Genomic DNA, 25,252 nt, shown 5'->3' with positions numbered 1-25,252 from the left:
CCGTTTAGTATTTTAATATATTTTATAATTGAATAAGAGATATCGTTTGAACCATCGTGATATTTAGATAATTAGTATTTATTTCATATTAAATCGTAATTTACTTTATGGGGACTGCTATAGCTAAATATTTAATAGGTAATGTACTTTATTTGTCTATAACATATAATTATTTATTAATGCTCTTTTCCACCATTACTTAAACATATCTACATCTATTTCCAACCAAGAAGCATAAAGAAGTTCTTTTGTCTTTGAAATATATAACCTAAAACTGTCAATCGTAGCATTTAATACAAAACAATATTGCTAATCATAATGGGCAACCGAAAAAAGAATTTTATTAAAAGCAAAAAGAAGTTTAAATCCGTTACAAAAAATAAAAAGAAATCTCGCACTGATACAGAAATAGTGAACAAGAAAGCTATTTTCAACAGATATAAAAACAGACAAAAAATAGAAGAACTAGAAAAAAAGAAGCAAATAGAGCAAAAGCTTTATAATACAACTACACGGATTTCCGAGAGCGAAGATGAAGATACTTACAGTCAATTAGTCTCCTGTTTCTCTGATATTAAAAAATACAAACATGTCGATAGTGACATTTCAGAGAGTAGTGAAAGTGATGGATCAGACTTAGATAGTAAATCTTTATGCAGTTTGGTTGATGAAAATGTATATGCAAATAAAAACGAAGAGTTGGAGAAAAATGAAACCAATAATCTTATGGTAGGTAAGTTAGTCTGTTCTAGTCGAATATGTAAAATACTGTTTACTATATTGTTTCTTTCTTCTTAGTCGTGTGTTCTCGAAGCATATTTAGAGGTGATTTCTTATTAAGTAATAAGTACGTAATTTATCGATGGGAAGTCCAAGAGTCTTCTTGAGATTTTCATTTTCCCTTACATAAGATGTGTCACTCCTAGCATCCTCGTTTTTTCATCTGCCTATTATGAAATGGATATTAGTCACAAACACATTGCTTGATCTTTAGCTTCTCTGAAATGAAGATATTATTGGGGAGCTAAGTCAAAGGTTTCTTTAACCCTTAACGGATGAAAGGCGACTTTCAGTTGCCACGGTGTTCCGAGTGGTAGGACTAGTGGTGAGTGAGAGGCGACACTCGGTGTTTATGTTAGATCTTGTTATCTCCCAACAACAGGGTCCCACTATTGGTTCTGGGAAAAGTTCATTAGCTATCAATGGTCTCTTATACAATGTATGAAATTACATACCATAACAGAGATAAGATATTGAAACATCCTTCAATGAGTATAACTTTGTACAAAGTCACAAAGAATGATTTTTGGGTGTTTATTGTGGTGATTGACGGATATAGTAATAATACAACTTACCAATGTGAAAGAATATTGGTGCAATAGGCTACATTCCATTTTTTGCTATCAGTTCTACAAGAGATCAAACTTTCCAAAGTTTTTGGATGTTGCATGCACACATGGTATTGGCATGAGATAGCAACAATAGAACACACTTACAGAAATAAATTTGTGTCAACAAATCTGTTGTGATATTCAAAGGTCGCATTTCATTTTTCACATACAACCCATCGAAACCTACTAAATGAGACATTAGAATTTATACACTGGCAGATTCCAATATTGGTTCAATTTGCAGTATTTTACCTTATTTTACATTATGATGGTGAAATTGCTAAGACTGTACCTTCCAGTTTTAACAAGGATTCTCTTACACTAAATACAATGATGCTAAATTAAATTCTAGGAGCTCAAGGGCACCACATGTTTAGCAACCAATAATATACTAGTTGCATGTCAGCTAATGATTTTTGTAAAAATAAAGTTTCAAAGGTATAAATATAGATAAACAATTGAAATATAATGTGTTTATGGGATAATTTATTTGTAAGATAATTTTATTATATTATGTAAGTTCATTCACAAGAATCACTCCATCGTGCTAGCTCACCCGGTTGAAAAAGTTTTGGTCATTTAAAAGTTTATATTGTTTCATTTAACAATTTCTAATTTTGACCATTGAAATAAATTATCTAACTTAAAATGTTTTTCTATCAGAACAACCTAATTTCTATTGTACTAAAATTTGTGAAGAATATTGATGGAAAATGATTTTTGTGGTATATATTACCTTTATTGTTTTCACTTATTTTTGTCATGTAAAATATTAACTATTTTGACATTTTAGACATTCTTAATGTTATTTATAGAATATGGTAATGTGATCAATACTCAAGGACTCTTTATATGTAAGCCTGACTTTATTCCATTCACATTCATTAAGTTCCTTAAGCATTATGATGGTTTGTTTTACGTTCCAAGGGAGACAGCATTCTTTTCCAGTATCACATCTTGAAAGCATCCATGTGTCAATAGAATTAAATTTTTTTTATCATCCTCAAAGAGGAAAAAGGAGAGAACAACTATACTTAAATTAAAACCTCTTTTTCATATATATACACATCAGTTGCTTCAAAAGGAATAATTGCATTATCATATTGTTGACAAGGTCTACACTTAGCATAAGGTATTTTGTTTCCAGAGAACAATCGTCAAGTATACTTGCTTGGAATTTTTAATGAACATTAAATTAAAATTCAATTAATTTATAATGCTTAAATTTTTTTCAGTGGTTTAGTTTTGTTGTGTTTAAGAACAGTTCTTCTGTTGAATTATCTATTAAAAATATTTCAATGAATAATGATAGTGTTATTCTATAAAGTCAAAAAACTACTGTTAAAAGAACACAACATAGTTAAGAGAGATTGTCAGTATTTATGAAAGATGTATACTGTTTAGAACATACTGTAACCAGTCACATAATAGGTGTAAAAGCCTTTTATTAAACACATTTATTACCAGTCAACCTGTATAAAGCGATTACTCTGATATATGTTTATAAGTTTTTTTATAAATTGGAATGCAACTTCTGATGCTACAGTCTGCAGTTACAGATAGTAATGTGAATTTTGATAATGCTTCTTGTGATTTTGATATTATCATTACATTATTTATAATTTCTGATATTATTAGTTTTTCGATAGGCTGTACTATACAATACAATACACAGCAAATGAGCTATACATTCTCCCCTTCAAAGCTTTTGCACCTATAACCCACCACCTTGCATATTTACATAGTTGTAAAATTTTTATTACAAAACTGTGTAGTTGTTAATCAATTGTTTCAGCAAAGTGATGAAGATGAAATACAGTCAGAATTTGAAACGGCCAATGATCCATTTACTAGACACCTACAGTATGATCTCTGTGATGAGTTACTGGTTTCTCTTTCTAATACAACACCAACTGTACAAGTTACTACAAAAGTTTGGCAAGTGCTTGGCAACTTAGTTATAAATATACCTAAACCTGTGGAGATAATGTCAAAGAAAGTGAAACCCAAGATTTCAATTCTAGAAGAGAAAATCTATGCACCTATAGGAACTGTTCCACAATACAATAATCACCTGGATTTCAATAGTCTCTTTATTAAATCGCAAATCCAGGGAAATATTGTGTCAGCAAATAAAACAAATTTAATAAGAAGAGATTTGGAACTAACTGATATGTTTACTCCATTACAAAAAGAATTGTTTGCTATAATAAATAATTATCAAGATCTGTATTACCCTGAGAGAACATTTACTAATGCTGATGAAATACGTTATACATATTGCTTGCATGTAGTAAATCACATGTTGAAAACACGCACAAAAATTGTCCATCACAATTCAAAACTGTCAAGAAAATCTGATATCTCTGATGAATATCGGGACCAAGGCTTAGTAAGGCCAAAGGTAAAGTAAATAAAATAGTTTAATAATTAACGAATTATGTAGGCTTCACAGTTTACTAATCTTTTACTATGATTAAAGTTTAACAATTTGTTAAGGTTAAGGTTACTGGTACGGTTACAAAATCTATTTAACATCCATCTGCCAGTGTCAAGGCACGGGGGCGGCTCTAGCTCGTGTAGCGCCCGTGTGCAGTGAAACCCTGGCGCTCCTTAGGCCTGACTCCCTCCCCCCCGCGGCTATAACTATTAACTTTGCCGTCTTAGGGAGCGCCGTGTGCATTGTTCATCTTGCACTATAGATTAAGCCTCCCCTATCAAGGCATAAACCGCTCACATGTTGTCTTGGTCAAGACAAATCTAACTTATATATGAGTAGTGGAGATATGATAATGTATGGAATATTGTGTTATTATATACTTAAAATAAAACAGACTTTGTTAAAAATCATTAAGCCTACAGTTGTATGTCTCTCTCTCTCTCTGTGTATATATATATATATATATATATATATATATATATATATATATATATATACATATATATATACATATAAATATATATGTATATATATTTATACATATATGAGATACCATATATATATATATATGATATATATATATATGGTATCTCAGGTATTAGATCTCGAGATCCTCCAACAGGCCAGGTGGTTATGGTGATTAAGAGAATTCGTCAGTACCAGCCTTTACCAGCCTGCAGCAGATCTAGTCTTTTCCTTTTTCTTGGTTCCGCTTTACTAACTTAGCTGTGTAGGAAGTCACCCAACTGTCGCCCATTTGCAATGCCACCCCGCTCGTTAGGTACACAGATTGGTCCATCACTATAATGACCTACCCCTCCTCTCTTTTATCTACATACTACCAAAAAGAGGCTAATAAAACAACTCGGCACAGTTGACTTGATTATATAGCTTGCCATGTAAATTGTTTCTCTTTACTGTAAAAAGCTAAATTGAAGCTAATGAGTCTACAAAACTATCAGAAGAATGTTATAATACTATCTAATCTTTAATATTAAAATTTCAGGTTTTAATAATGGTCCCATTTAAAGATGCTGCATATAGAGTTGTAAAGACTTTAATAGATATAGTAGTTCCAAAAGAATCTGGGCAAGTGGTTAATAAGAATAGATTTGAAGAAGATTTTACTGGAGGAGAACTTTTAATGCCGTCCAAGAATCCCAAACCAGAAGATTATGAGTTGTTGTTCAAAGGAAACACAGATGATACTTTCAGATTAGGCATATCATTAACTAAAAAAACATTGAAGGTTAGTTTCTCTTTATTAGTAAATTTGATGGATTTGTGTATTGTCATCAGAGAACCTCTAGCTTGTTTGCTGGACTATTTCTATAATTTCACGTTATTATTCATAAGAGTCATCACATTAGTATTCATAAGAGTTATTTTTGCATATAAAACAATGTCACATCTTAGTAAATAATTTTGTTTTCTCTGACAAAGAACAGTGGCCACATTGATATACAAAATGACACTAATTGTGAATATTTATTAATAGTTTCTATCAATTCTTTAAATTTAATGCACTTCTGTTTATGGAAAAAAGAGGTGTTATATGGTTATCTAGTTTAAGCTACTAATTAGTATTGACGATTTTTTGACTTGTTTAAAAAAGTGGTCGTTCATAAATTCTTGTCTGATTTACTTATCCGGTTGATGTAATCTACTACTTTTAATAATTCTACTTGAAATTAACATAAAGTAAGTAAAGTTGATATCCAAAATCAAATGATCACATAAACTTATTTTCTATTTTTTAGCTGTATACTGACTTCTATTCATCCGATATTTTAATAGCATCGCCACTTGGACTTCGAATGATAGTAGGCGCTGAAGGCGAGGAAGACCGTGACTATGATTTCTTAGCCTCAATAGAGATCTTGATAATGGATCAAGTCGATGTATTTCTTATGCAAAATTGGGATCATTTATTGCATGTGCTAGACCATTTCCATTTGCAGCCAAAAAAAACTCACAATACAGATTTTTCAAGGGTCAGATCTTGGGCTGTTAATGGTTGGTCTAAATATTATAGGTGAGTTACAGTTTTACATGAAATATTTATGTACTGCATATTTTATTATAACTGTTCAGCAACTGCTTTGTCTGTTTTTTGTAAAAAATCAAAAGCAAATTTTATCTTAAATTATGCTATTAATTTAAAAAAAATTACAAATAAAAACATCTTGTTTTTATTTGTAAATTTCACTATTTTATGTTCCCTTAATCAATTATTTAATTATATTTTCAGACAAACATTACTTTTTTCTTCAGTGTCTTTACCTGAAATAAAGTCTGTGATAAACAAGAAGTGTCAGAATTATGCTGGTAAGGTGTTTGTAACGAATTCTGCAGAAGTTGGAGCCATTCAGCAAGTTATACTCCAAGTACCTCAACTGTTTCACAGGTTTGTATTCATTTATTTGTAAATGGTTAACAAGTTTGCAAGATTAGGCAGAGGTTGGCAAATCGTGGTCTCACGAAGGTGCAAACATAATTAAATACAACGCATTGATAACAAATTGACAAAAAAGATATATTTATATATACTATAAACGAATATTTAAATAGTAAGAGATTTTGACAATGATGTTGCTCGATTTGTTTTTATTTAATCGATAGCTTACAGAAACTGTAAATATATAAATCTGTATTGTAAAACTGTAACACCTTGCAAAGCAGGGACAAAAATAAAAAGAGTTAAAAAATTGACAATGAATAAGAGTTCTGTTAAAAGTTCCAATATTGAATTTTATCTTTTTTATCTAAGGAAAACAAGAGAAAACAAAAGCAAGAATTATAATCATATCGATACTTTATAGTGTTGAGGTATCAGGATCACTTACACTTCTAATCATTGGTTGTGAACATGTTTTTTAATTTTTCAGGTTCAATGCTGCAACGCCACTTGCATCCATAGAGAGTAGATTTGAATACTTCCTAAAAGAGATCCTACCCAAGCAACGTGACCCACTGATGGGTCACACTCTTATATATGTACCAAGCTATTTCGATTTCGTCCGAATAAGAAATTATTTTAAGAAAGAAGACATTGGTTTTGTACAAATCTGTGAATATTCCAAGGTTAGTTTTGATTATTTACTTATTCTTAAACAATATTACATTGTGTTAAACCATATAGCTTTTCTTTTTAAATATTTAGGAAATTCGGGTTAGAAATAATTTTATTGTATACTTTTTATATGTAAACTCTTCATTTATGGAAAAGTTGTAGATGAAGCGACAATCATTTTAATATGATTTTTTTTTCTTCACCAGGATGCCAAAATAGCGCGAGCTAGAGACATGTTTTTCCACTCTGAAGCCCATTTTCTGTTATATTCGGAGAGAGTGCACTTTTTCAGGAGGTTTCGGATAAAAGGAATCCGCCATATAATCTTCTACCAGCCACCGACTTATCCGCATTTTTATTCCGAAATGTGTAACCTTATGCAGGTGCGTAAATATGAATTATAGATCCTTTTCATTTTTATAATTTATAAAGAAACCGATGACATCAGTGATCTATAAAGATAAATAGATTTTTGATGCAAACACAATGACTGTGTGCTCATGAGTTTACAAAATTGCATAAAATAATAATTTTGTGGTATAGTAACTAAATTTACACACTTTTTTACACTTTGTTCTTTAATGGCAAAGATTGTGGTAGCGAATAAACTGATACTGTAATGCATACTGCTATAAGCCTCTCAAATCTCGCCTCAATGATCGGTCCTGCGCTGCCTGCATCCAGCTACTTTGTCACCTTGACTATGTCGTTTGTCTACATAGCAGTGGGTCTACCCACGGCGCGTCTACCGGCTTGTGGTCGTCACTCGAGAACCTTCCAGCACCAACGCCTGTCGATTACACGAACGATGTTGCCCACCGATTCAGACGAGCAATTCTTCCAGTAACGTCTGCATTTCTACTTTTGATAATAAATAACAAAATTACGTTTAATAATAGTATATGTATATGTTTGAAATTGCATACACATTTGTGTATATGTTTGTCATAATGTTCCGTAAATTGTTTAACTTCTTCCGATCTCTCGTCTGTCTTAAACTTAATCACATAAATACACTAAACATACACCTTTACCTATGTTTAAAGAAAACGTAGGTGAACGTGTGCATAGTTTATTCCCAACAACCAGTTACATTTGAACCAATTAAAATTTTAATGTCTGCTCAATATTATGTATATCTAATATTATTTACGGAAAAAAGGCAAAGGGTATGAAAATGATGAAATTTACCGGGAATTGAGTTTAACCGGTTAAACACCGATTGGTAAAAAAAAATAATATTTACGTTTTTTTTCCTATAATATATGAAATATAATTTTTTAATTCTATCTACTTTTAGCAATAAACAATTTATAATCTGTGTTAATAAAATTGGTACTCATATTTACCGGTCGAATTAACAGAGTTACTATAAATTTTATAACTTACAGGAAAGCAACCAAAACAAATATGGCGGCAGTGAGTGCAACATGACTGTGACGACTTTACATTATAAATATGACGCTCAACGTGTGGCGGCGCTGCTGGGTGCGTCTCGATTTACACGAATTGCTTCATCCGATAAATCTGTGCATATGTACATTACGGGTGAATAATAAATGATAAAAATACAAAAGTTTTTTATTATTGTTCCTGTAATTTGTAAATGTATCTATACTTCTTTATCATGACGATCATCGGGGAAAGCCTGTGCTTTGCTGTGGGCATCTATCGGCTGACATGATGTTGACAGGATGTCCAATACTACTATAGTATGCCAATCGCGGCGGAGAGTCACAAAACCTTCCCCATTTGAATATGTCGCCTTAAAGTCGTCATGTATTAATGATAATGAGATGGACATGATTGTGGTCATAATGATATTTCTCTATGTGAATAATAGCTAATATTTCTATCTAAATAATTTGAGAGCTACTTTCGTCCTCTTCTCGGGTGGCGCTAATCGAACAACAACGCCGAGTAATAGGTTACACAAGCTAAGAAGAACTAAAAAGCCTCTGCAAGTATAGCATGAAAGCCTTGGGAAAGCTTAGTAGTCTGGATCCCGCCCAACTTTATTATGAAAGGTACTGGTATCCGGCTAGCCCCAGCGCTGTCTGTTACCCGGGCCAGTGTGTGTGAAATTGGTTAGCGAAGGCTGCATGGATGTGAGTAACCAAGCTTCTGGGTTGGTTCATATTACTAGAAACATAAAGACGCGTTTCATCCAAGTTTCTTTACCAATAAACAGAGAAGTTCATATGTGGGATATTTACCTGAAACCCCTGAATCACACCAATCTCAAGGAAAAACTCAAAAGGAGTTAAATGATAGACCCCGGAATAATAATATTACTAAAATAATGGGTTCAAATTTTCCTACATTCGGAAAAGAGAGATCAATCAAGAAAAACGAAAAGAGTGACAGGTCCTCAAAGTGAGTCCTACAATAGATAATGCAGTGACAGAGACTAAACAATATTCTATGAATCTTACTAAAACAAACAGAGAATTTTGAAACAATTTTACAACAAATGAATACATTGATGCAACTCATAACAATTTTTCGTCTACCGGTATGGAACCCGAATGGTTTGTCTACAAAACTGATGAAGTAGAACTATTAACCTAACATAAACTTGATGTTCTGATAGTTTCCGAAGCCAATTGCGCCACGCCATCATGTATCAAAATATTAGATTATACCGTATATGTAACTAAAAAAAAAGATCAGACTTTCATGATATCTCTGCAGGTGTACTACAAGGGCTAACATTTTAAAGCAGAGAGAGAGAAAAGAAATTAAAATATTTTTTGAATAAGCTTAAAAAAGTATAGCCCTGTTACTGAGTACAAATAGCCAGCTGTCTACAGATAATAAATTAGTACTACATAAAATGTTTCTGAAGCCAGTATGAATATTGAATTCAGCTCTGGGGAGTGGCCAGCAACTCTAATATCTCTATTATTCAACGCATGCCACCCCCAATCCTGACGTACTTCACACAAAACATTCGTTTATAGTCCCTCGATCGATCGTTTAGCGCAGAGGAAAAAAATAATAGGATTCTTGAGCGGAAACCATGAACGAGTAACCGCCGTGTAGAATTTTCACCCACAAGGTACACAGACCTTGTTATGGTCGTTGGAACTCACTAGATGCAGGCCGTTTCCAACCGGCCGTATTGAGGCTGGCATATTTCTAAATGTTACGTCCTAATAAAATGATGATGATATAAATAATTGTCGAAGACGATGCTGATCCTGTAGTAAGCTAGGCATAGTTCGACCTTCGATAAGTGCAGAGTGAATTATTATAATATTACCACTGTCAACCTTGAGTAGGAATACTAAATACGTTTTGCGCCCAGGCCTTGCCCTAAAGATACGTCCACCACGGCGTCTCTCCAACTGGTAATAAAGAAATTATTGACTTGGATAGCGGCCCGAGTCGAGGCTCCCGAGGCAGTCCTTATGCTTCTAATACGTAGTTTACTCCATCTGGTCCTGGCTTCTCAAACTGGTGGAATCTGTAAATAAGGCAGGTGTCCATCCATCTAAAAAATGGTTCTCTTTATGAATTACACGGCTGTAGCATTTTTCGGCAAGGAAACTTCAGTTACCTTTTGTGCCTCAAAAAGGTCTGCAAATGTCTACAAGTTATTTGTAATTAAATGATTAGGATTTTTTATGAATTAAGATTTTACTGTTGATAGGTTCAACATCGTCATGTCAGCTGATAGACACCCACTGCTAGATAAAGGCCTCCGGTCTGCGATCTTTTGCGACCTACGCTGTGTTGTTTCCCGCACTACTCGGTTTGATTAATAAATTAGTTGAACTTGAATAAGAAATTTAATAAGGGCATAACTACGGAAAAGATTATTTACTTTCTTGGAAAGTTCGGTTTCATATGAAATAAGAATTAAACAAGTAAATATATACGGATTTTATTAATAAAAAGCCACTCTGCAGTTGAAACACCGGTGAGAAATTATTTGTGTAGATAAAAAGTGTTCCATCAACATATTGCATAATGAGTATTTTATACATTTATGAATGTTTCGGGTTGCTTCTAGATACATCTTTCTATATTTAGCTAGGAAAAGCGAAGATCTACTGTCGTTACATTGATTTTCTGCTTCTACTTTTTAGTTTATTTGTCTCTATCGTCTATCTGTCTATCACCAGGTACTGCTTCTCGAACACTCAGATATCGCACTTTTGCCTGAGATGTAGGAAGAAGTATGTTTTGCTTGCAAAAGCAATTTCGAATTATACTCCTATACTTGGCCGTAACTATATATGCATTCGCTTATCCAAGCTAAATACAGGAAGGCTTTTGAAAGGTATTCATAATTTATTTCATAAGTTTTCAACTTTAACAAAATTTTCAAAGAATATGTATATTTTTGAGACCAGGTATAGATTTAAGAAATAGCACAAGGGTATTTTAATAGGGTAATGTAGGTAAAATAGTAATTGTTGTTTAGGTAATTAAATTAATTCATCGCTTTTTCATTCGCTTTTAATTATTTAAATAAAATATGTAATGATTTTTATTATTTTCTGGTCGCACGTCTGCTATTCTTTTATTAGATGAACTTATATAAAATAATTAAATCTAGTACAATAAAACTAGAAGCTATTTTATTTAATAACTATTTTTAAATTCAATAGTTTAAAGTCCATTGGTAATAAATAGAAAAGAACTTAGTGAGATCAAAAATATTTGAAAATAATAATCTAGATATAATACTGTGTACAATATAAAATAAAACATTACAGACATTATACATAATACGTTACACAAATTTGTTTCCTTTTAGCTTAGATAAATATGGGATGACGGTTGTGGTAATGCAAAGCATTTGCAATTTGTTTGTAACGTAATGCATAGCTACATGCGATGGATTGAAAACAATAATTTTAAACTATCCTCACTGGTCACGATGTACTAAATGGCAGTATAAGATAAGGACTTGTGTATCCCTATGCTTTTTCAAATAAATCAAAACAATGACTGGATTCGTTTTCATACATTTCTGTCTATCGTAATATTTAACTAAAAATGTCATCATTCTCCAAAATAATTTAATTTACTGTCTTATAATAAGGTAACATTAATATTGTATTCTACTAGATAAACAATTTTCCGTGAAATCGATTGAAAGCTTAGACCTTGTTTTATATATTAAATTTTATTATAAATGGTATGCAATTTTAGAACCTATTTTGTTATTCTAACTAAATTTAGTCACCTCATCCAATTCACATTTTTTACATAGAATAATTCTAATATCATTTTATTTCACTTAAACACAATCGCCTTTTTAAATTACTTTACACTTAAAAATCACATGGAAGTTATTGTTCTTTAATTTTAGAAATTAATTGCAGATCTTTCGCTATAGTGGCTGTTTTATTTCTGTACGTCATGTGATGATATTTGTGTCATTACTTCTGGTGGCAACAGAAGGTGGGTGAGCATGCGACTTCGATTGAGAAGGAGATTCGGTAGTGATGTTGGCAGGAAGATCAAGACCCGTAGGCTCTCTTGTGCTCTCATACATTGGCTCTAACATATTTGATGGTATCGGATCTGTGGTGTTGTCATTTACTGTGAAATTGCCTCGTCCTGTAAAAGATAAGTTTAATATAATAAAATATAATAAAATGTTATTATTTTTCTATTATCCACATAGGTAACTTTTATATGTTTAATGAATTAATTCCATGTTTGATTCCATAAATGTATAATAATAATACCGCTAATCTTACAACTGAATTATCTCGATTATTTTTAAAGGTCCAAAAAGCTAAAGATTTCAATACGTGTTTTAATTTTATTGCGTTTTGATTAAATGCTAGTTGCGTTCATAATAATAAAGCGGGTAATATTTTAAAATCAGATTATACGTGATTTAAAAAATAAGGTTAAGTTAAGGTTATTTATTTGTTCTCACTTCGTACACTGTACTAAAGTTTATAAGACTAATAATTTTAAATTCCGAACGGATCTCAATACACAAAAGACTGTGTCATTTAATTATGTCGTGTTAATTATTCCAGATTTAATACAAATTTTACACTAAGTTATCAAAGATTTATTAAATATATAATTAGAAAACACACCGCTTCTATGCAAATGCGCTGGAAAAAACATTTATGTATTCTGTACTGTAAATGAATTATCGATTAGTTTGGAGTGTTATTAGTAATGACATAATTTGGTGAACAAAATGAAAACAATTAGTAAAATTAATAATAATGTTCTTTGCAAATATTGTTTAGTTAATACAATATTTGTTTAGTTAAAAATTAAAAAAAATATTTAAAGTACGCATAAACGTTTTGTTATAGTTGATAATAATTTTTCTAAGTTTATTGGAGGCTTATTCGCTCTCTTTAGCCAGTTAGCTTAGTTCATATTAAAATCCTTAAACATATACCAAATAAAATGTTAAAGCTTATGAAATAGGATTTTATTAACACAATTAAGGCGTTTTACCATTCACATCTTTTCCTGACATGTAAAATATGCAAAAGTTTGAAAAAAAGGTTTCCAAAATAAAAGCATATCGGTGATGATCGGCTTTGCAGGAGTGGCGTTTGTAACTGCGGGCCAGTGGGCTATTCTTGGCAATTCGACCGAAATCACAGCGTGATTTATATCTTATAAACATGATCAGTGAATTGCCGAGTGCTGGTTATTGTAACTACCTACAGCTATATTTAGAGTTATGGCTGCACCCGCCTGAGCGAACATCCGACTATTTCAACAGTTTAGTACCCATCATCTTATCATTTCGGCTTGTTCTAAAATAGGCATGGTTATTAAAAAATAAATCATTTTTCATTTACTATGATAAACTGTTAATCGTTTATTTCACAAGTTTTATCACTACGAAACTCATTCATGTAAAGCTAAGTAAAATAATTACAAACGGTGGCAAAAATATATAGAAAACTAGCTGATCCCGCAAACGTTGTTTTGCAAAAAAAATTAAAGTTTTTAATTAACAAATGTAAGATAAGGGTTGATCGTAGAGGGGTGAAAATTTAGGTTTGTATGTATTTTTGTATGCTGTATCATAATAAAATAAAAACCAAAAAAATTGTCTAAAAAATTAAAAATAAAATTTAGGGGTGGACCACCCTTATCACTTAGGGGTATGGAAAATAGATAGTAGCCGATTCTCAGACATACTGAATACGGATGTAAAATTTGGTAAAAATCGGTCAAGCCGTTACGGAGGAGTTCAAGTTCGAACACCGTGACACGAGAATTTTATATATTAGATATAATTTAATTGCTGTAGGATAATGTTTTGTATTTGTGGAATCCTGAAGATCAATTGATTAAATAAAGGCAGTGACCTAAATGTCATATTTTTATAAGATTCGGCCGAAAATAGAACGCTGTGTAAAGAGATTATACTTATACGATTCCTAAGTTGGTAAAGAATATTATTACACCGTTCGCGTGTCGGGCTTTTATACAAGACCTTCTTGCTTACGAAAGTGAAGCCACATTTCAGGAAACAACGACGCACTTCCACGGTTTCATTTTTTATAAACACGTTGCATAATTGAAGAATAAGTCTGCAGCATTGTGTTAACACTTTCACTTACATCTTTACATTTGTAAGGTTTAGTTATTCCGCCCATAAACTTCCGATCGTAAGAATGTTATTTTTTTTATAACGGTACTCTTAACATTGCAATTTTAAGTTAAACACTTCGATGCAGAAAACTGCAAGTCGCTGCTTCCATTGACTTGTTGGATTGTTTGTTTTATATATTTGGATTGAGTCAGAAATAGGGAGATCCGTTGATTACGGAAGTAACCGACATAGCCAAACCAGCGGATTGGTAAGTTGAAGTGGTAGTTGATAGGCCGCAAAGCGCGCAGATGTCCGCAGGGGTCTTAAGGTTTTGTAATGGAGACTTGGATGAATGGATTATGGATCGGCAAGTGAAGCAGGGGACGTCAACCCATAAGGCGAAGGGGACCTATGTGGGAAGTTTATGTTCAGCAGCGGACCTCCCTTGACTGAATTCAACATGTGATTTATATCTCTGCGTCTTTATAATATAGGCAATTACTAAGCAATGGCTTTTAACTAAATATGTTAACTGTAAACTAGCGATAGTGTCTTATATTTATTGTGCTATTTTGTAACTTATACAAACATTTATTAAAATGCAGTACTCAGTTTATAAAACGAGCATACATCTAAAGAAAAAATTTAAACATTTTACTTACATGGGAAAAATTAAAAAAAAATCAATGAATTTTTTACAACGCTGTAAAATATTTAATGTTTTTTCTATTTCTTAAACATAACATTTACAATCCTTTGAAGTACAAGAATAGTTAATTATAAAACTGCTATCGTATGTACTACAACCGTAAAATGCCGTTGAAATCAATGGAATCGCACAGCTTTCAAAGTTCTACCTTCGTGTTATGTCTTTACAATTACGCTTATAATTTTGTCGTAAACTTTATGTGCGCAAGCATTAAATTTGTTTGATAGCCGGCGTTAAAATATCATGAAGTTTTAGTGGTTGTATTTATCACGTTAATGCATTTCAATTATTAAGAAGAAGCAATATCATTTAACAATTTAATAGGAAGTTTACTCCTAGTTATACAACATATTATTTCCAGTACTTCTGGTGCCTATAGCATTAATTGAAGTACTTTTTTTTATTCACGGTTATGCCAATGCGGGCTACAAAGTGAAAAAAATTATTAGCAATACTTATTTTATTTTATGGATAAAAAATAAGATCAATAAATATAGATTAATGCAAAGAATGTATTTTGAGTAATTTTCGAATAATAGGATATTTATTTATTTAAGATTAAACATTTGGGTTGTCGGGCTGGCGGGCGGTGCACTTCATTCCACGACTACTGCTACATAGCGAAAGTAGCTATATATTAGTCCTTTTCTTACTTAGGATAGACTTCCGCAAAGTAACGCCTGAATCTATTAGATACGATACTATAAGTGAACATTTTGAAATTTGTTTCTTCTATTGGAATGCGACGAGCTAATAACTTCTGGCAGCACTAAATCTGTAGGCACATATAGTAAACGATAATTAATATTAATGTGTAGTAATTGTAATTTTGGAGACGTTTACTTTTCCTTGTTATGTTATCATTACGTTTATTATTACTATAACCTTTTGGATACCGTAAATTTTTGGATAGGGTGTACCATATATTAATTGAAAGCAAATGAGTTATACGTGTATTCACTTAAAGCCTCTAGGCAATTACCCTATTATATTCTTCGTAAAAATTTAACACTTTTTTGTAACCATGAAGAAAATTCCTGTATACACGATAGTAGAGTATTCATACCAAAGAATACGTTTTCGAAATTTTATGGACGTAGAGTCTTATGTCGTAAAGTATTTACATGATAAATGCCATTAATATATTAGTACAACAATTACCGAATAATTTCGCTGCAAAACCGTAATCTTGTTCAGGGTACAGAAACGTTAATTAAAAAAATCTTTATGTGCGTAATTACATGAGAATTGCGTTTACAATTAATATGTACTATAAGTAAGTGTAGCGAAATATTAAGTGATTATAAAATAAAATTTATGTAAATCCAAATATAATTTTATAGTAACCCGGTCAAGACAGGTTTTTGTCAATAATATGTTCTTCTGTGTTGTTTTCCTTAAAATATATCATTAATGCATATAAAATAAAAAAGATGTTAAGAAGGCTGCAAATTTAGCAATGTATATTGTAAATTGTGCAATTTCCTTTAGCTAATAGCATATTTGTGCAAAGTATCTAAACTAGAGATGTTTAGTTCCATGAATTCGAATTTGAAATTGGAACAGAAATATTGATTTGTTATATACAAGGCCCAGCAAACTAGAAAAAAATCAAAACTTTTTGTTATTTAGGGTGATTAGATTTTATGGAACCAAGGTTTTTATTGATGGTGAGTAAAATATTTAAAGTGAATTATTATTTAGTGTACAGGGAAAAACTAAAATGAAGCGTGTAATGTTTTACTAAAAAAAAATGATAATTGTGTCAAACATGCCTGGAAAAGAATTGTCCCACAGTTAATTCATTGTAATTATATGCAAATTTCTGGCAGTAGAATATCTGCCGGAACAGATAATAAACAAAAATTAATTTTAATATGTATTAATTTGAACTTTGAAAAACGTTTTATAAGAAATAATAAATTACTTAATTTGAATATAGTAATATTATAATTAAGTCATTTATTATTTCTGTAACTACTGATTTTTGGATCAGATGGACCATATAAGAAATATTAACAGCAAATGAGCTGTACATTCGTCTATTTACACTTGTAATCAACGAGAAATGCTGGGACTTTGATTTTACTTGAACAAATACAATGTTTGAAAATGTCTTGTTTATACTTTGCTTTATGTTGTAGATATAAGAAGCGGGATTTGCTTTTATTAAAAATTTGTATAAAATAGTTGTAAAAGTGATATAAGATATCAAGTGCAATCGAAGCTAAAAACTGACAAAACGGCATTGTATGATGAAAATCAGTGTTGTGATTCATACAGATTTTCCAGAAGTAAATCAGAAACGTTATTCCGTCTAGGTGCACATGTCGGTTATTTCTTAATTGAGCTTTTAAGTAACGGACATTTTTAATTAAACGCTCTAAGAAATTTTGTTACTGTACAGTCAAAATTACAGTTGATGGATAGAGAAGCGTGTCGGTGTGACCTACCAGTGTCGGGCATTAAGCATGTGGGCATTGGTGTGGTGCTGGTTTGCTGCGTAACAGTGTGAGACACCTTGCGCTGCGCGTATTGCGCATCCTTTGGTTCCCAGAAGAACACGTAGTAGAGGGAGAGCATGATGGCGGCCAGAGACACGCAGAACACGTAAATGATGACGGTGAGAACTCGTACGCTCTTGTTGTCGCGCTTGCGTTCGTAAAGCGCGTCAAGCACGACCTCGTGTCCGCCGGCAGCGGGCAACCGCGCCGAACCCGCGCAAGACCGCACGCTCCCCGAAGCACAAGACTTGCCTGACATCGCCGTTGGATATTCGGCACCAAATGCACCGATTCGTCGCAGCCGCTACGAAACCAGGTAAGTAGGGCGCACTTATCGATATGCCCCAGTTAGGCCGATGCGCCGTGACCGGCCCGTTCCGAAGGGTCACGCCGCCCGTATCTTGACACCTCCTGACGCGGACTGCTGTTCCATTATACTGCCCGCTCCGGATTTCATTTGTTTATCCTTTAATTTCACGCCCGCTATTATGTGAATCTATTCCAGTTACTGACGTAGTCGTACGATCGCAATACGTCTGTCGTGACTCCTCATTGTGCTCTTGATTGTTATTTACACACAAACGATAGAAAAACTTTCGCTCCACTCGGTCGAATACATAAACACTCGTCGCGTGTATTCAAAGAGTTGACAGTTCATGACAGGTGTTATTTGTTTCAAGTGTTATGCGAGCATAACAATACGCAAACAAAGTTAATTCTGAAGAACGTCGGCGGCGACAGGAGAGCTCTGACGTGCGGTAGGACGCCGGGATAGACGCGGCGCGCGCAACGCCCTACGCCGTTGATCAATATTCGCAAACGATCGAGAATATTTATTTAGAGTAATTACTCCAGGGAGCAATTTAACAAAATCTAATTTGTCTATACGTACATTTTAACAATACACGCACAAATAAAGTGCATAAATTTTACTTCGCTTTCTTCGCAAAAATGCTGGAAGTGTGTATCATTAAACTTCAGACATAAACATTGTTATACACAATTTTATCTGCATCAACATAACCTCGTTCAAAGACGGCCAATTCGGGCGGCAGGTGTTTTAAACGATCTGTATAACGATTAAGTCCGTAAAGGTATTTACATTTGAAGAAAATTATTTAAGCTGTTCCACTTTCGCATTGAGGCAGCTGAAGTAGGGCATCGGGGACTTTGGCCAGATGCAGCATACAATTTTACAATGTAAGGCGCTCTGGTCACGCTCACATTGCGGGCTTCAGCCTTAATATCATAATATTCAACGGCTTACAGCATTGGCAATGACTTATAAACCGCTACTTATTATTACGGGTAAACAAACACTATATGGTTGGTATAGGTGGGTAATAGGTGTACAGGATGTCTGGTTATTGGTGGGTAATAGGTGTACAGGATGTTTGGTTATTGGTGCAAAAGCTTTAAAGCGGTGAATATCTAGCACATTTGTTGTAAATTGAGGTATGGTACATCCTATACAAAATTCAAAGGCTTCAAGTATAATAAATAATATAGTGATTATATACTAAGAAGAAAGTGTTTTTAAATTTGAGATTACTATATATTAAAATTAATTATTGGTTACCATATGTCCCAGGAGACTTTGTACTCCCAGAAGATACCGGCCTGTCGTATTTCAATAGTTAAAAAAATAATGTATTCAGAGCGATCACTTTATACGGGGTGATTGAGAATAAGTGTAAAAGTTGAAAAGTTTTTAGGGGTTTTCGGGGCGAAGCGAATTTATGGAATATAAGTTAAGTGCTGTAAATAGAAAATATTACAATTAGAGATTTATTGAAAATTGGTTGCTCCGCCTGCGATTCTTAAAAACTATAATAAACAGCCCGTTTTCACGAAAAGATGCATTAAAGACGTTATTCGAGATGATATTGTTGATTGATTATCCTAGATTATATTTAGTATTGCTTCCTTATATTATAACTATATAAATAGTGACACTGTGTATATATATATATATATATATATATATATTTGTAAGGAACAAACATTTTTGTAAGGAGTATCAGCCGCCCCGCCGCCGCGGACCCGCGGAATTACGAACTGCTATTTGGGCAGCAGTGAGAATCGGCTACAATAAAAATATCGGCTGCTACGTTCCGTCGTCAACGCGACGGCTTTTTCCTCGGCTACCACCACCTCGCGCATTTTACTACAGTTTATGTCATAGCAATGCTTTATACGAAAGCTCTTACATCTTGGTGGCCTCGTAATCTCGTGGAATATGTAAAGTACGAGATTTTTAATAAATGACAGAATCTAAAATCTGGTGAAACATGAATTTTTTATATAACTTTTTCTTTTGCAACGTAGGTCCCTATATAGCTTAAAAAACTGTTTGTTATTCTATTTTAGATAAAACAGTCTTACGTATGTTACGTACATTCAACACGTCTGAACCTCACGTTGACGAAATTGAATAAGACTGATAAAATTACAAGGTGATTGTGAAAGCTTGTGAATCACTAGGTGAATATATATGTAGCAAAGTCTTCAATCTGAAATGTGTTACATTAATTAATATTATATTTGAATGCGATAGGCCTATAACAGCTGGCAGTACCGAGTCTGCAGGGGCAGACAGTAAACAATAATAAATATTTAGTAATCCGATATTTTAAAATGATTATTCGCACTGTGCTGTCATTATGTTATTATCTATTTCTGAAACCTTTATTTTTTGAATAGGTTGTACCTATACATCAAACGGTAGAAAATGAGCTTTGCATTATATTATAAAACCAATCAACAAATCAACCCTTCTTGCCCGACTAGTAATTTTTCTCAAATAATGTCTCCATATCTAAGATGTATTTCTTTTTTTTCTAGAAATTTAGACATATCACGACAGTTTTTTCGACGAGTTGGGTTGATCTTCGGACGGTTGTGAAATGTTTTGTAAATGCCTGTCTTAAGGTCTTTGCGTCGCATGTACATTCAAGCACATGTTTCGTTCACATGACGGTGCGGCGTTAAAAAGTGCGGAGTGAATTTATTATATTTTTTATTTATTTACACTTTATTATATACCATAGATAATAACTAAAATAAAAGAAACAATTTGTGTTGAGGTACAAGAGGCGGTCTTATCGATCGAGGCGATCTCTACCAGACAACTTTTTTTGTAGTTTTGTAGGCTGCGGCGTCTACAAAAGATAACTATTTTCTCAAGAATCGCAGCGATAATCGTATAGCTAAATAAATTAGCATCTAAGCCTTTACGGTAGCCAATACTGTTTACATTCTTTATTGACAACTGCTTCAGAATGTTTTCCGGCTCGGTGCTTATTGCGAAATTCAAATATGTCCTTCGATTTAGTTTGTATTTATTGACATTGTCGATTTATATTTCGTGCAATATAACTGTTATGCTTAGAGCTTTGCTAGGGGATCGAATCAGTAATGAGGAGATAGAAAAACCAAAGTTACCGATGTTGCTCGAAGGATGGCTCGTCTGAAGTGGCAGTAGGCGGAGCACAACGCGTGTGCAACCGACCGCCGTCGGGGCCAAATGATTCTTGAATGGCGACCACAATCTTGCTGTGTGGGCAGGCCCACCACTAGGTAGACCGAGACATAGTCATGGTCGCGGGAAGTCGCTGGATGCGAGTAGTGGCGATCTGACGTGAGGCTGAAATAATGATAAATACAACTTCGGGAGACTATACTCCAATATTATTTCTATAGTCTAAGGTAAGCTAGTAAATTTTCTCAATAATATTTAAATCGATTCCATGACCTGAAGTTTTACAGGCTTCACAGTCCGAGATTAGATAGTTCTTTACGCCCTTTCACTGAAACACAGCTTAGTGCCCTCATAAAACCCACAACGTGCGAGGATACTTCGTTTGTTGTCAACTACTTGCGAGGCTTCTCAACTACTTAGCGCATTTGGACAAATTTCTTTCATAAATATTGATTTTAACTTCCATATTTACAATTTTTATCCTAAATAGCGTAAATTTGACAATCCACTTTACGGAAAGAACTTTATGTAAAGAATTGTTATTGGAATAATTGAACAAATATTTGTACTGTATTAAGCAAAAGCAGCAGTGGACAACATTTAACATTAAATACATTCTGTTACTAAATATCAGTGCAACTTTCTTTAGTTTTATCATTTTTTTTTATACATGAAGAAAAATGAGAGCTACATTGCATGAATGATCAAGATGATACAACATGATAACACTTAAAAAGAAATTTAATGATTACCTCTATCGAGTTCATCTATGTTTCAAAGCCTTTTTCTCTAAACCATGACCATCAACATAATGTCAAATTCTACTTCATAATTTTTTTAGATCCTTTCCACGAAATACATTTATTTTTATTACAATGTTTTAATTAAGAAGGAGAATGATAAAAAATAAAATATAATAAGAGTAAACTTTCTGTCTAATAAAATTTAATATTTTTATTACCACTACTAACGATATGAACTTCTAAAATAGAGCTTTTATTCCTCTAACAAAAATTATGTGTAATTTGAATATTATCTCTAATGTTAACTTGCACTAACATCTTTGTTTTAATGGTCTACTTGTCTCTTGGGTGCTAACATAAGGACTTCGTTATTTATTTTTGATGCTACTAATATTTTAATCAGAAAATATTTGCGATTTCTACTTTATGTTAAGGGAGACGATTTACTGGCAAAGCGAGATAAAATTGATATGTCCTAATGAGGCGAGTGTATTGGGAAACAATTTAATGTGCTATATAATGTGAACTGTACTGAAAAATAATTAACAGTTTTTATTTCTTACTTTTTTGCGATTATTTTTTACATTAGCTTACACGACGAATTCCGTTCCGCGTACCAAGTAATGAATTATTATCCTATTACGGACGAAGACAAGTCCAATAACACAATATACATAAAAATTTGCCTCGCCGTTCGTTAGTTATATATGGCCACTGTAAGCCATAGGCCTCTCCCAAAGATATCTTTGGGGGATATATAACAATCGCCGAACTTGGCAGGTGGGTTGGCGATCACAGTGCGGTATTAAGGTACGCGGAAGACGCTGCTACTCATCCTCTGGAAACATATTTGTGAGTAGCGACAATCCTGTATAATTAATGCACAAAGTGTGATGTATCATCATCGCAGTCTTTACTGCTGGCTTACCGCTATTCTCGTATAGATATATGTAAGTGATGTTATTAAATTTTATAAAAAAAAAACGTTTCATTTTGATAGCAGAATTTTAAATATAAACAAAATCATGCACATGTAACTCGTATCTTTTGAATAGGTAGCCAAAAATTACATTATATTTATAAGAGGTCTGGTATGTGATTTGTCATAATTTTAAAACTCTTTCAATTTTTTCAATCAACTGTAAGCTGTTACCATCCTCGTTTCTATATTTTGTTATCTTCCTTTATTTAAACATTATTTGCTCAACTCTTTTAAAATCCATGGAATTTATCTTTATTTAATTTAGAATTTATCGATCGATCAGTTGACTGTTAAACTATGCCTAAAAATAGGTTAAAATAGGTTGCGTAAATTGGTCGGATCGTGCTCTATCTCACGTCGATGAGCTCTTAACAGTTCTGAGTATACTTGGACTTTTTTTGATTCAGCATTAAATTAGCGTATGTATATTTTAAAGAATTATGTCCGCATTAAAATCAATAATAATAATATATTTAAACGAAATGCTTATTGACCAATATTTATGAATATAGTAGCATTTAACCATGGCGTATATCTGATGGTAAGATATATTTATCTGTTTGTAAAACTTAGGTGACGATATTTTATGATAATGTTTACTACTTGGTGACAAATATAGAAGCTGCAGAGATATATGTTTTCATAAGTCATTACTATAACTAACTTTGCATTTAAGTTAAATAAAAGTTGAAATAATAACAAATGATAAAATCATGGTTTTGTAAAATAAGTACATCCGGATAGCTAGTACAATACATATGCATATATAGTCTCGTAATAAGAATACGACATTTTAAAGAAATAAGGGATTCTTAGGGATACCTAAATACTTTTATATTTTACAAAGCATTAGCCAGAGGCTGCAATATTATAGCTCGCTAACAAAAAAAAATTTAATAGTATTAAAACTTACCTTAAAAGCGAAATGAGTCTTTTTTACAGGCACTTTTATTCGTTTGGAAAGAACAAACATAACGGCAAGAAAAAAAGAGCAAAAAAAGGCAAGTGTGGGAAATTATCCCTAAAAAACACCTTTAAAAAAGTTTAGGGTTGAAAAAGAAATCATTGGAATAAATCCCAATTAAATTTCAGTATTTGCCTCTTTTGGTTGTCTGGACTGACGACACCACTCATTAAATTAAACAAGGAGAAGAAAAGATTTGTCTTTATTAAAATATCCGACAACTTAAAAGATGTTTCTGGACATTAGAACCAATCTTTCTCCTATAGAAACAATACAGAGGCTTATACTTAGTATCAATTAGGTTATTTCATTATGAAAAGGTGTTTGTTTGAATAACGTATAGCACAATATGAATACAACTTTCGTCCCATGATCTAATTAATTAAAACTGTTTAATTGACTAGACGCCTTTATTAAACGACTATTCATAAGTAATTGAAAATGTATTGCTTTCAGTGATGATCTCAACGTCTATAATTAATAGAAAAATCTTAGATGGAAAGCTTTTTGCAGGCTTTTTGAAAAATTTTCTCCTTTCAATATTTTAATTTTAGAGTTAAGAAAACATACTTTTTACCCGATAACAGCGATCAATGGAGATTTCTATTATGAAATAACGCATCTTAATTGCCGAAATAACTCATGCATTAATATATGTACAACTCAGATTTATACCAAAATATATAAAGCGTGAATATATAATTATGCTAAAATATATAAATATCTTAATCGTGATAATTGTTACACATGTTGATTAAATACATTTTATAATAGAATTCGAGAGTTTTTAATTGATCGAAATGTGTGAAACTTTGTTGGTTGATTCATGTACAAGATTGACATTATAATGTATACATCAAATATTGTTAAATTTCATTAAAAAAGTAACTGATCAGTTTTCCTAGTCAGTGGCTTGAATAAAAATGTATTGTATTGTTGTCCATACGCACCCGGATATCCGAAAGGCAGGTTGTCCGCGGCGTAGTTCTGTTGGTATTCGTGGTGATCGCCTTGGCGTGCGCTTAGCCGGGCCACGTCTGCCGGCGCCTCGGGTGACTTCCACACGAACACGTAGTACACAGACAGTAGTATGGCCGCCATCGACACGGACAGTAGGTAGGCCATCACGGTCATCACGCGCACCACTGTACTGACGCTCTTCGGCCGGTGCATGTCCCGGCTGGCGTCGCCATCGTCCTTCCCACTCTCCTCATTCTGAACGCTGCCCGACATCTTACCCGTACATGATTCTATCTACCACTTTCCTAATTGAGATGATTTAAAAATATAGCCAGTTTGAAGTGGCGGCGTGTGCCGATTCGCGTACGGGCCGAGCGAGTGCGGTCGACTCGACTTCCCCGTCCGGTGCGCGCTTCTCCCGCGCTAAACCGATTAACTTCACACGTCACGAACTTGCGA

At 33.1% G+C, this 25,252-nt stretch overlaps 2 protein-coding genes across 3 annotated transcripts; one reads left to right on the top strand and one right to left on the bottom strand.

Annotated features, from left to right (window-relative positions):
* The first annotated feature begins 274 nt into the window (after positions 1-274).
* On the top strand, positions 275-8,467 carry LOC137919742 (U3 small nucleolar RNA-associated protein 25 homolog). Its single transcript, XM_068762916.1, has 8 exons — positions 275-729; positions 3,187-3,795; positions 4,838-5,080; positions 5,592-5,866; positions 6,083-6,238; positions 6,720-6,915; positions 7,111-7,287; positions 8,296-8,467. The coding sequence occupies exons 1-8, from the start codon at positions 319-321 to the stop codon at positions 8,458-8,460; spliced, it is 2,232 nt and encodes a 743-aa protein (XP_068619017.1). The 5' UTR covers positions 275-318; the 3' UTR covers positions 8,461-8,467.
* A 3,078-nt stretch (positions 8,468-11,545) lies between these two features.
* On the bottom strand, positions 11,546-25,151 carry inaF-D. 2 transcript variants are annotated; one of them, XM_068763138.1, is made up of 2 exons: positions 24,784-25,151; positions 11,546-12,481 (listed from the first exon to the last, which is right to left on the bottom strand). In XM_068763138.1, the coding sequence occupies exons 1-2, from the start codon at positions 25,064-25,066 to the stop codon at positions 12,279-12,281; spliced, it is 486 nt and encodes a 161-aa protein (XP_068619239.1). In that variant the 5' UTR covers positions 25,067-25,151; the 3' UTR covers positions 11,546-12,278. The 2 variants fall into 2 exon arrangements, with proteins under 2 accessions (XP_068619239.1, XP_068619238.1); XM_068763137.1 differs by lacking the exon at positions 24,784-25,151 and adding an exon at positions 17,613-18,069.
* Positions 25,152-25,252: the final 101 nt, after the last annotated feature.

This window comes from Battus philenor, unplaced genomic scaffold, assembly GCF_028537555.1.
Source record: "Battus philenor isolate CCGP_79_NKW_IND1 unplaced genomic scaffold, ilBatPhil1.0.hap1 SCAF_17, whole genome shotgun sequence".
Taxonomy (NCBI): Eukaryota; Metazoa; Arthropoda; class Insecta; order Lepidoptera; family Papilionidae; genus Battus; species Battus philenor.
This window is presented reverse-complemented; position numbering and strand designations above follow the sequence as displayed.

Bases quoted from the DNA above. Each gene is read 5' to 3' on its own strand.
- LOC137919742 (XM_068762916.1), top strand. From the start codon at position 319: ATGGGCAACCGAAAAAAGAATTTTATTAAAAGCAAAAAGAAGTTTAAA. The intron at 6,239-6,719 runs GTTTGTATTCAT...TTAATTTTTCAG, and splicing joins GTACCTCAACTGTTTCACAG to GTTCAATGCTGCAACGCCAC. The intron at 7,288-8,295 runs GTGCGTAAATAT...TATAACTTACAG, and splicing joins AAATGTGTAACCTTATGCAG to GAAAGCAACCAAAACAAATA.
- inaF-D (XM_068763137.1), bottom strand. From the start codon at position 17,922: ATGTCAGGCAAGTCTTGTGCTTCGGGGAGCGTGCGGTCTTGCGCGGGT. The intron at 12,482-17,612 runs GTAGGTCACACC...TATCTTTTACAG, and splicing joins ATGCTTAATGCCCGACACTG to GACGAGGCAATTTCACAGTA.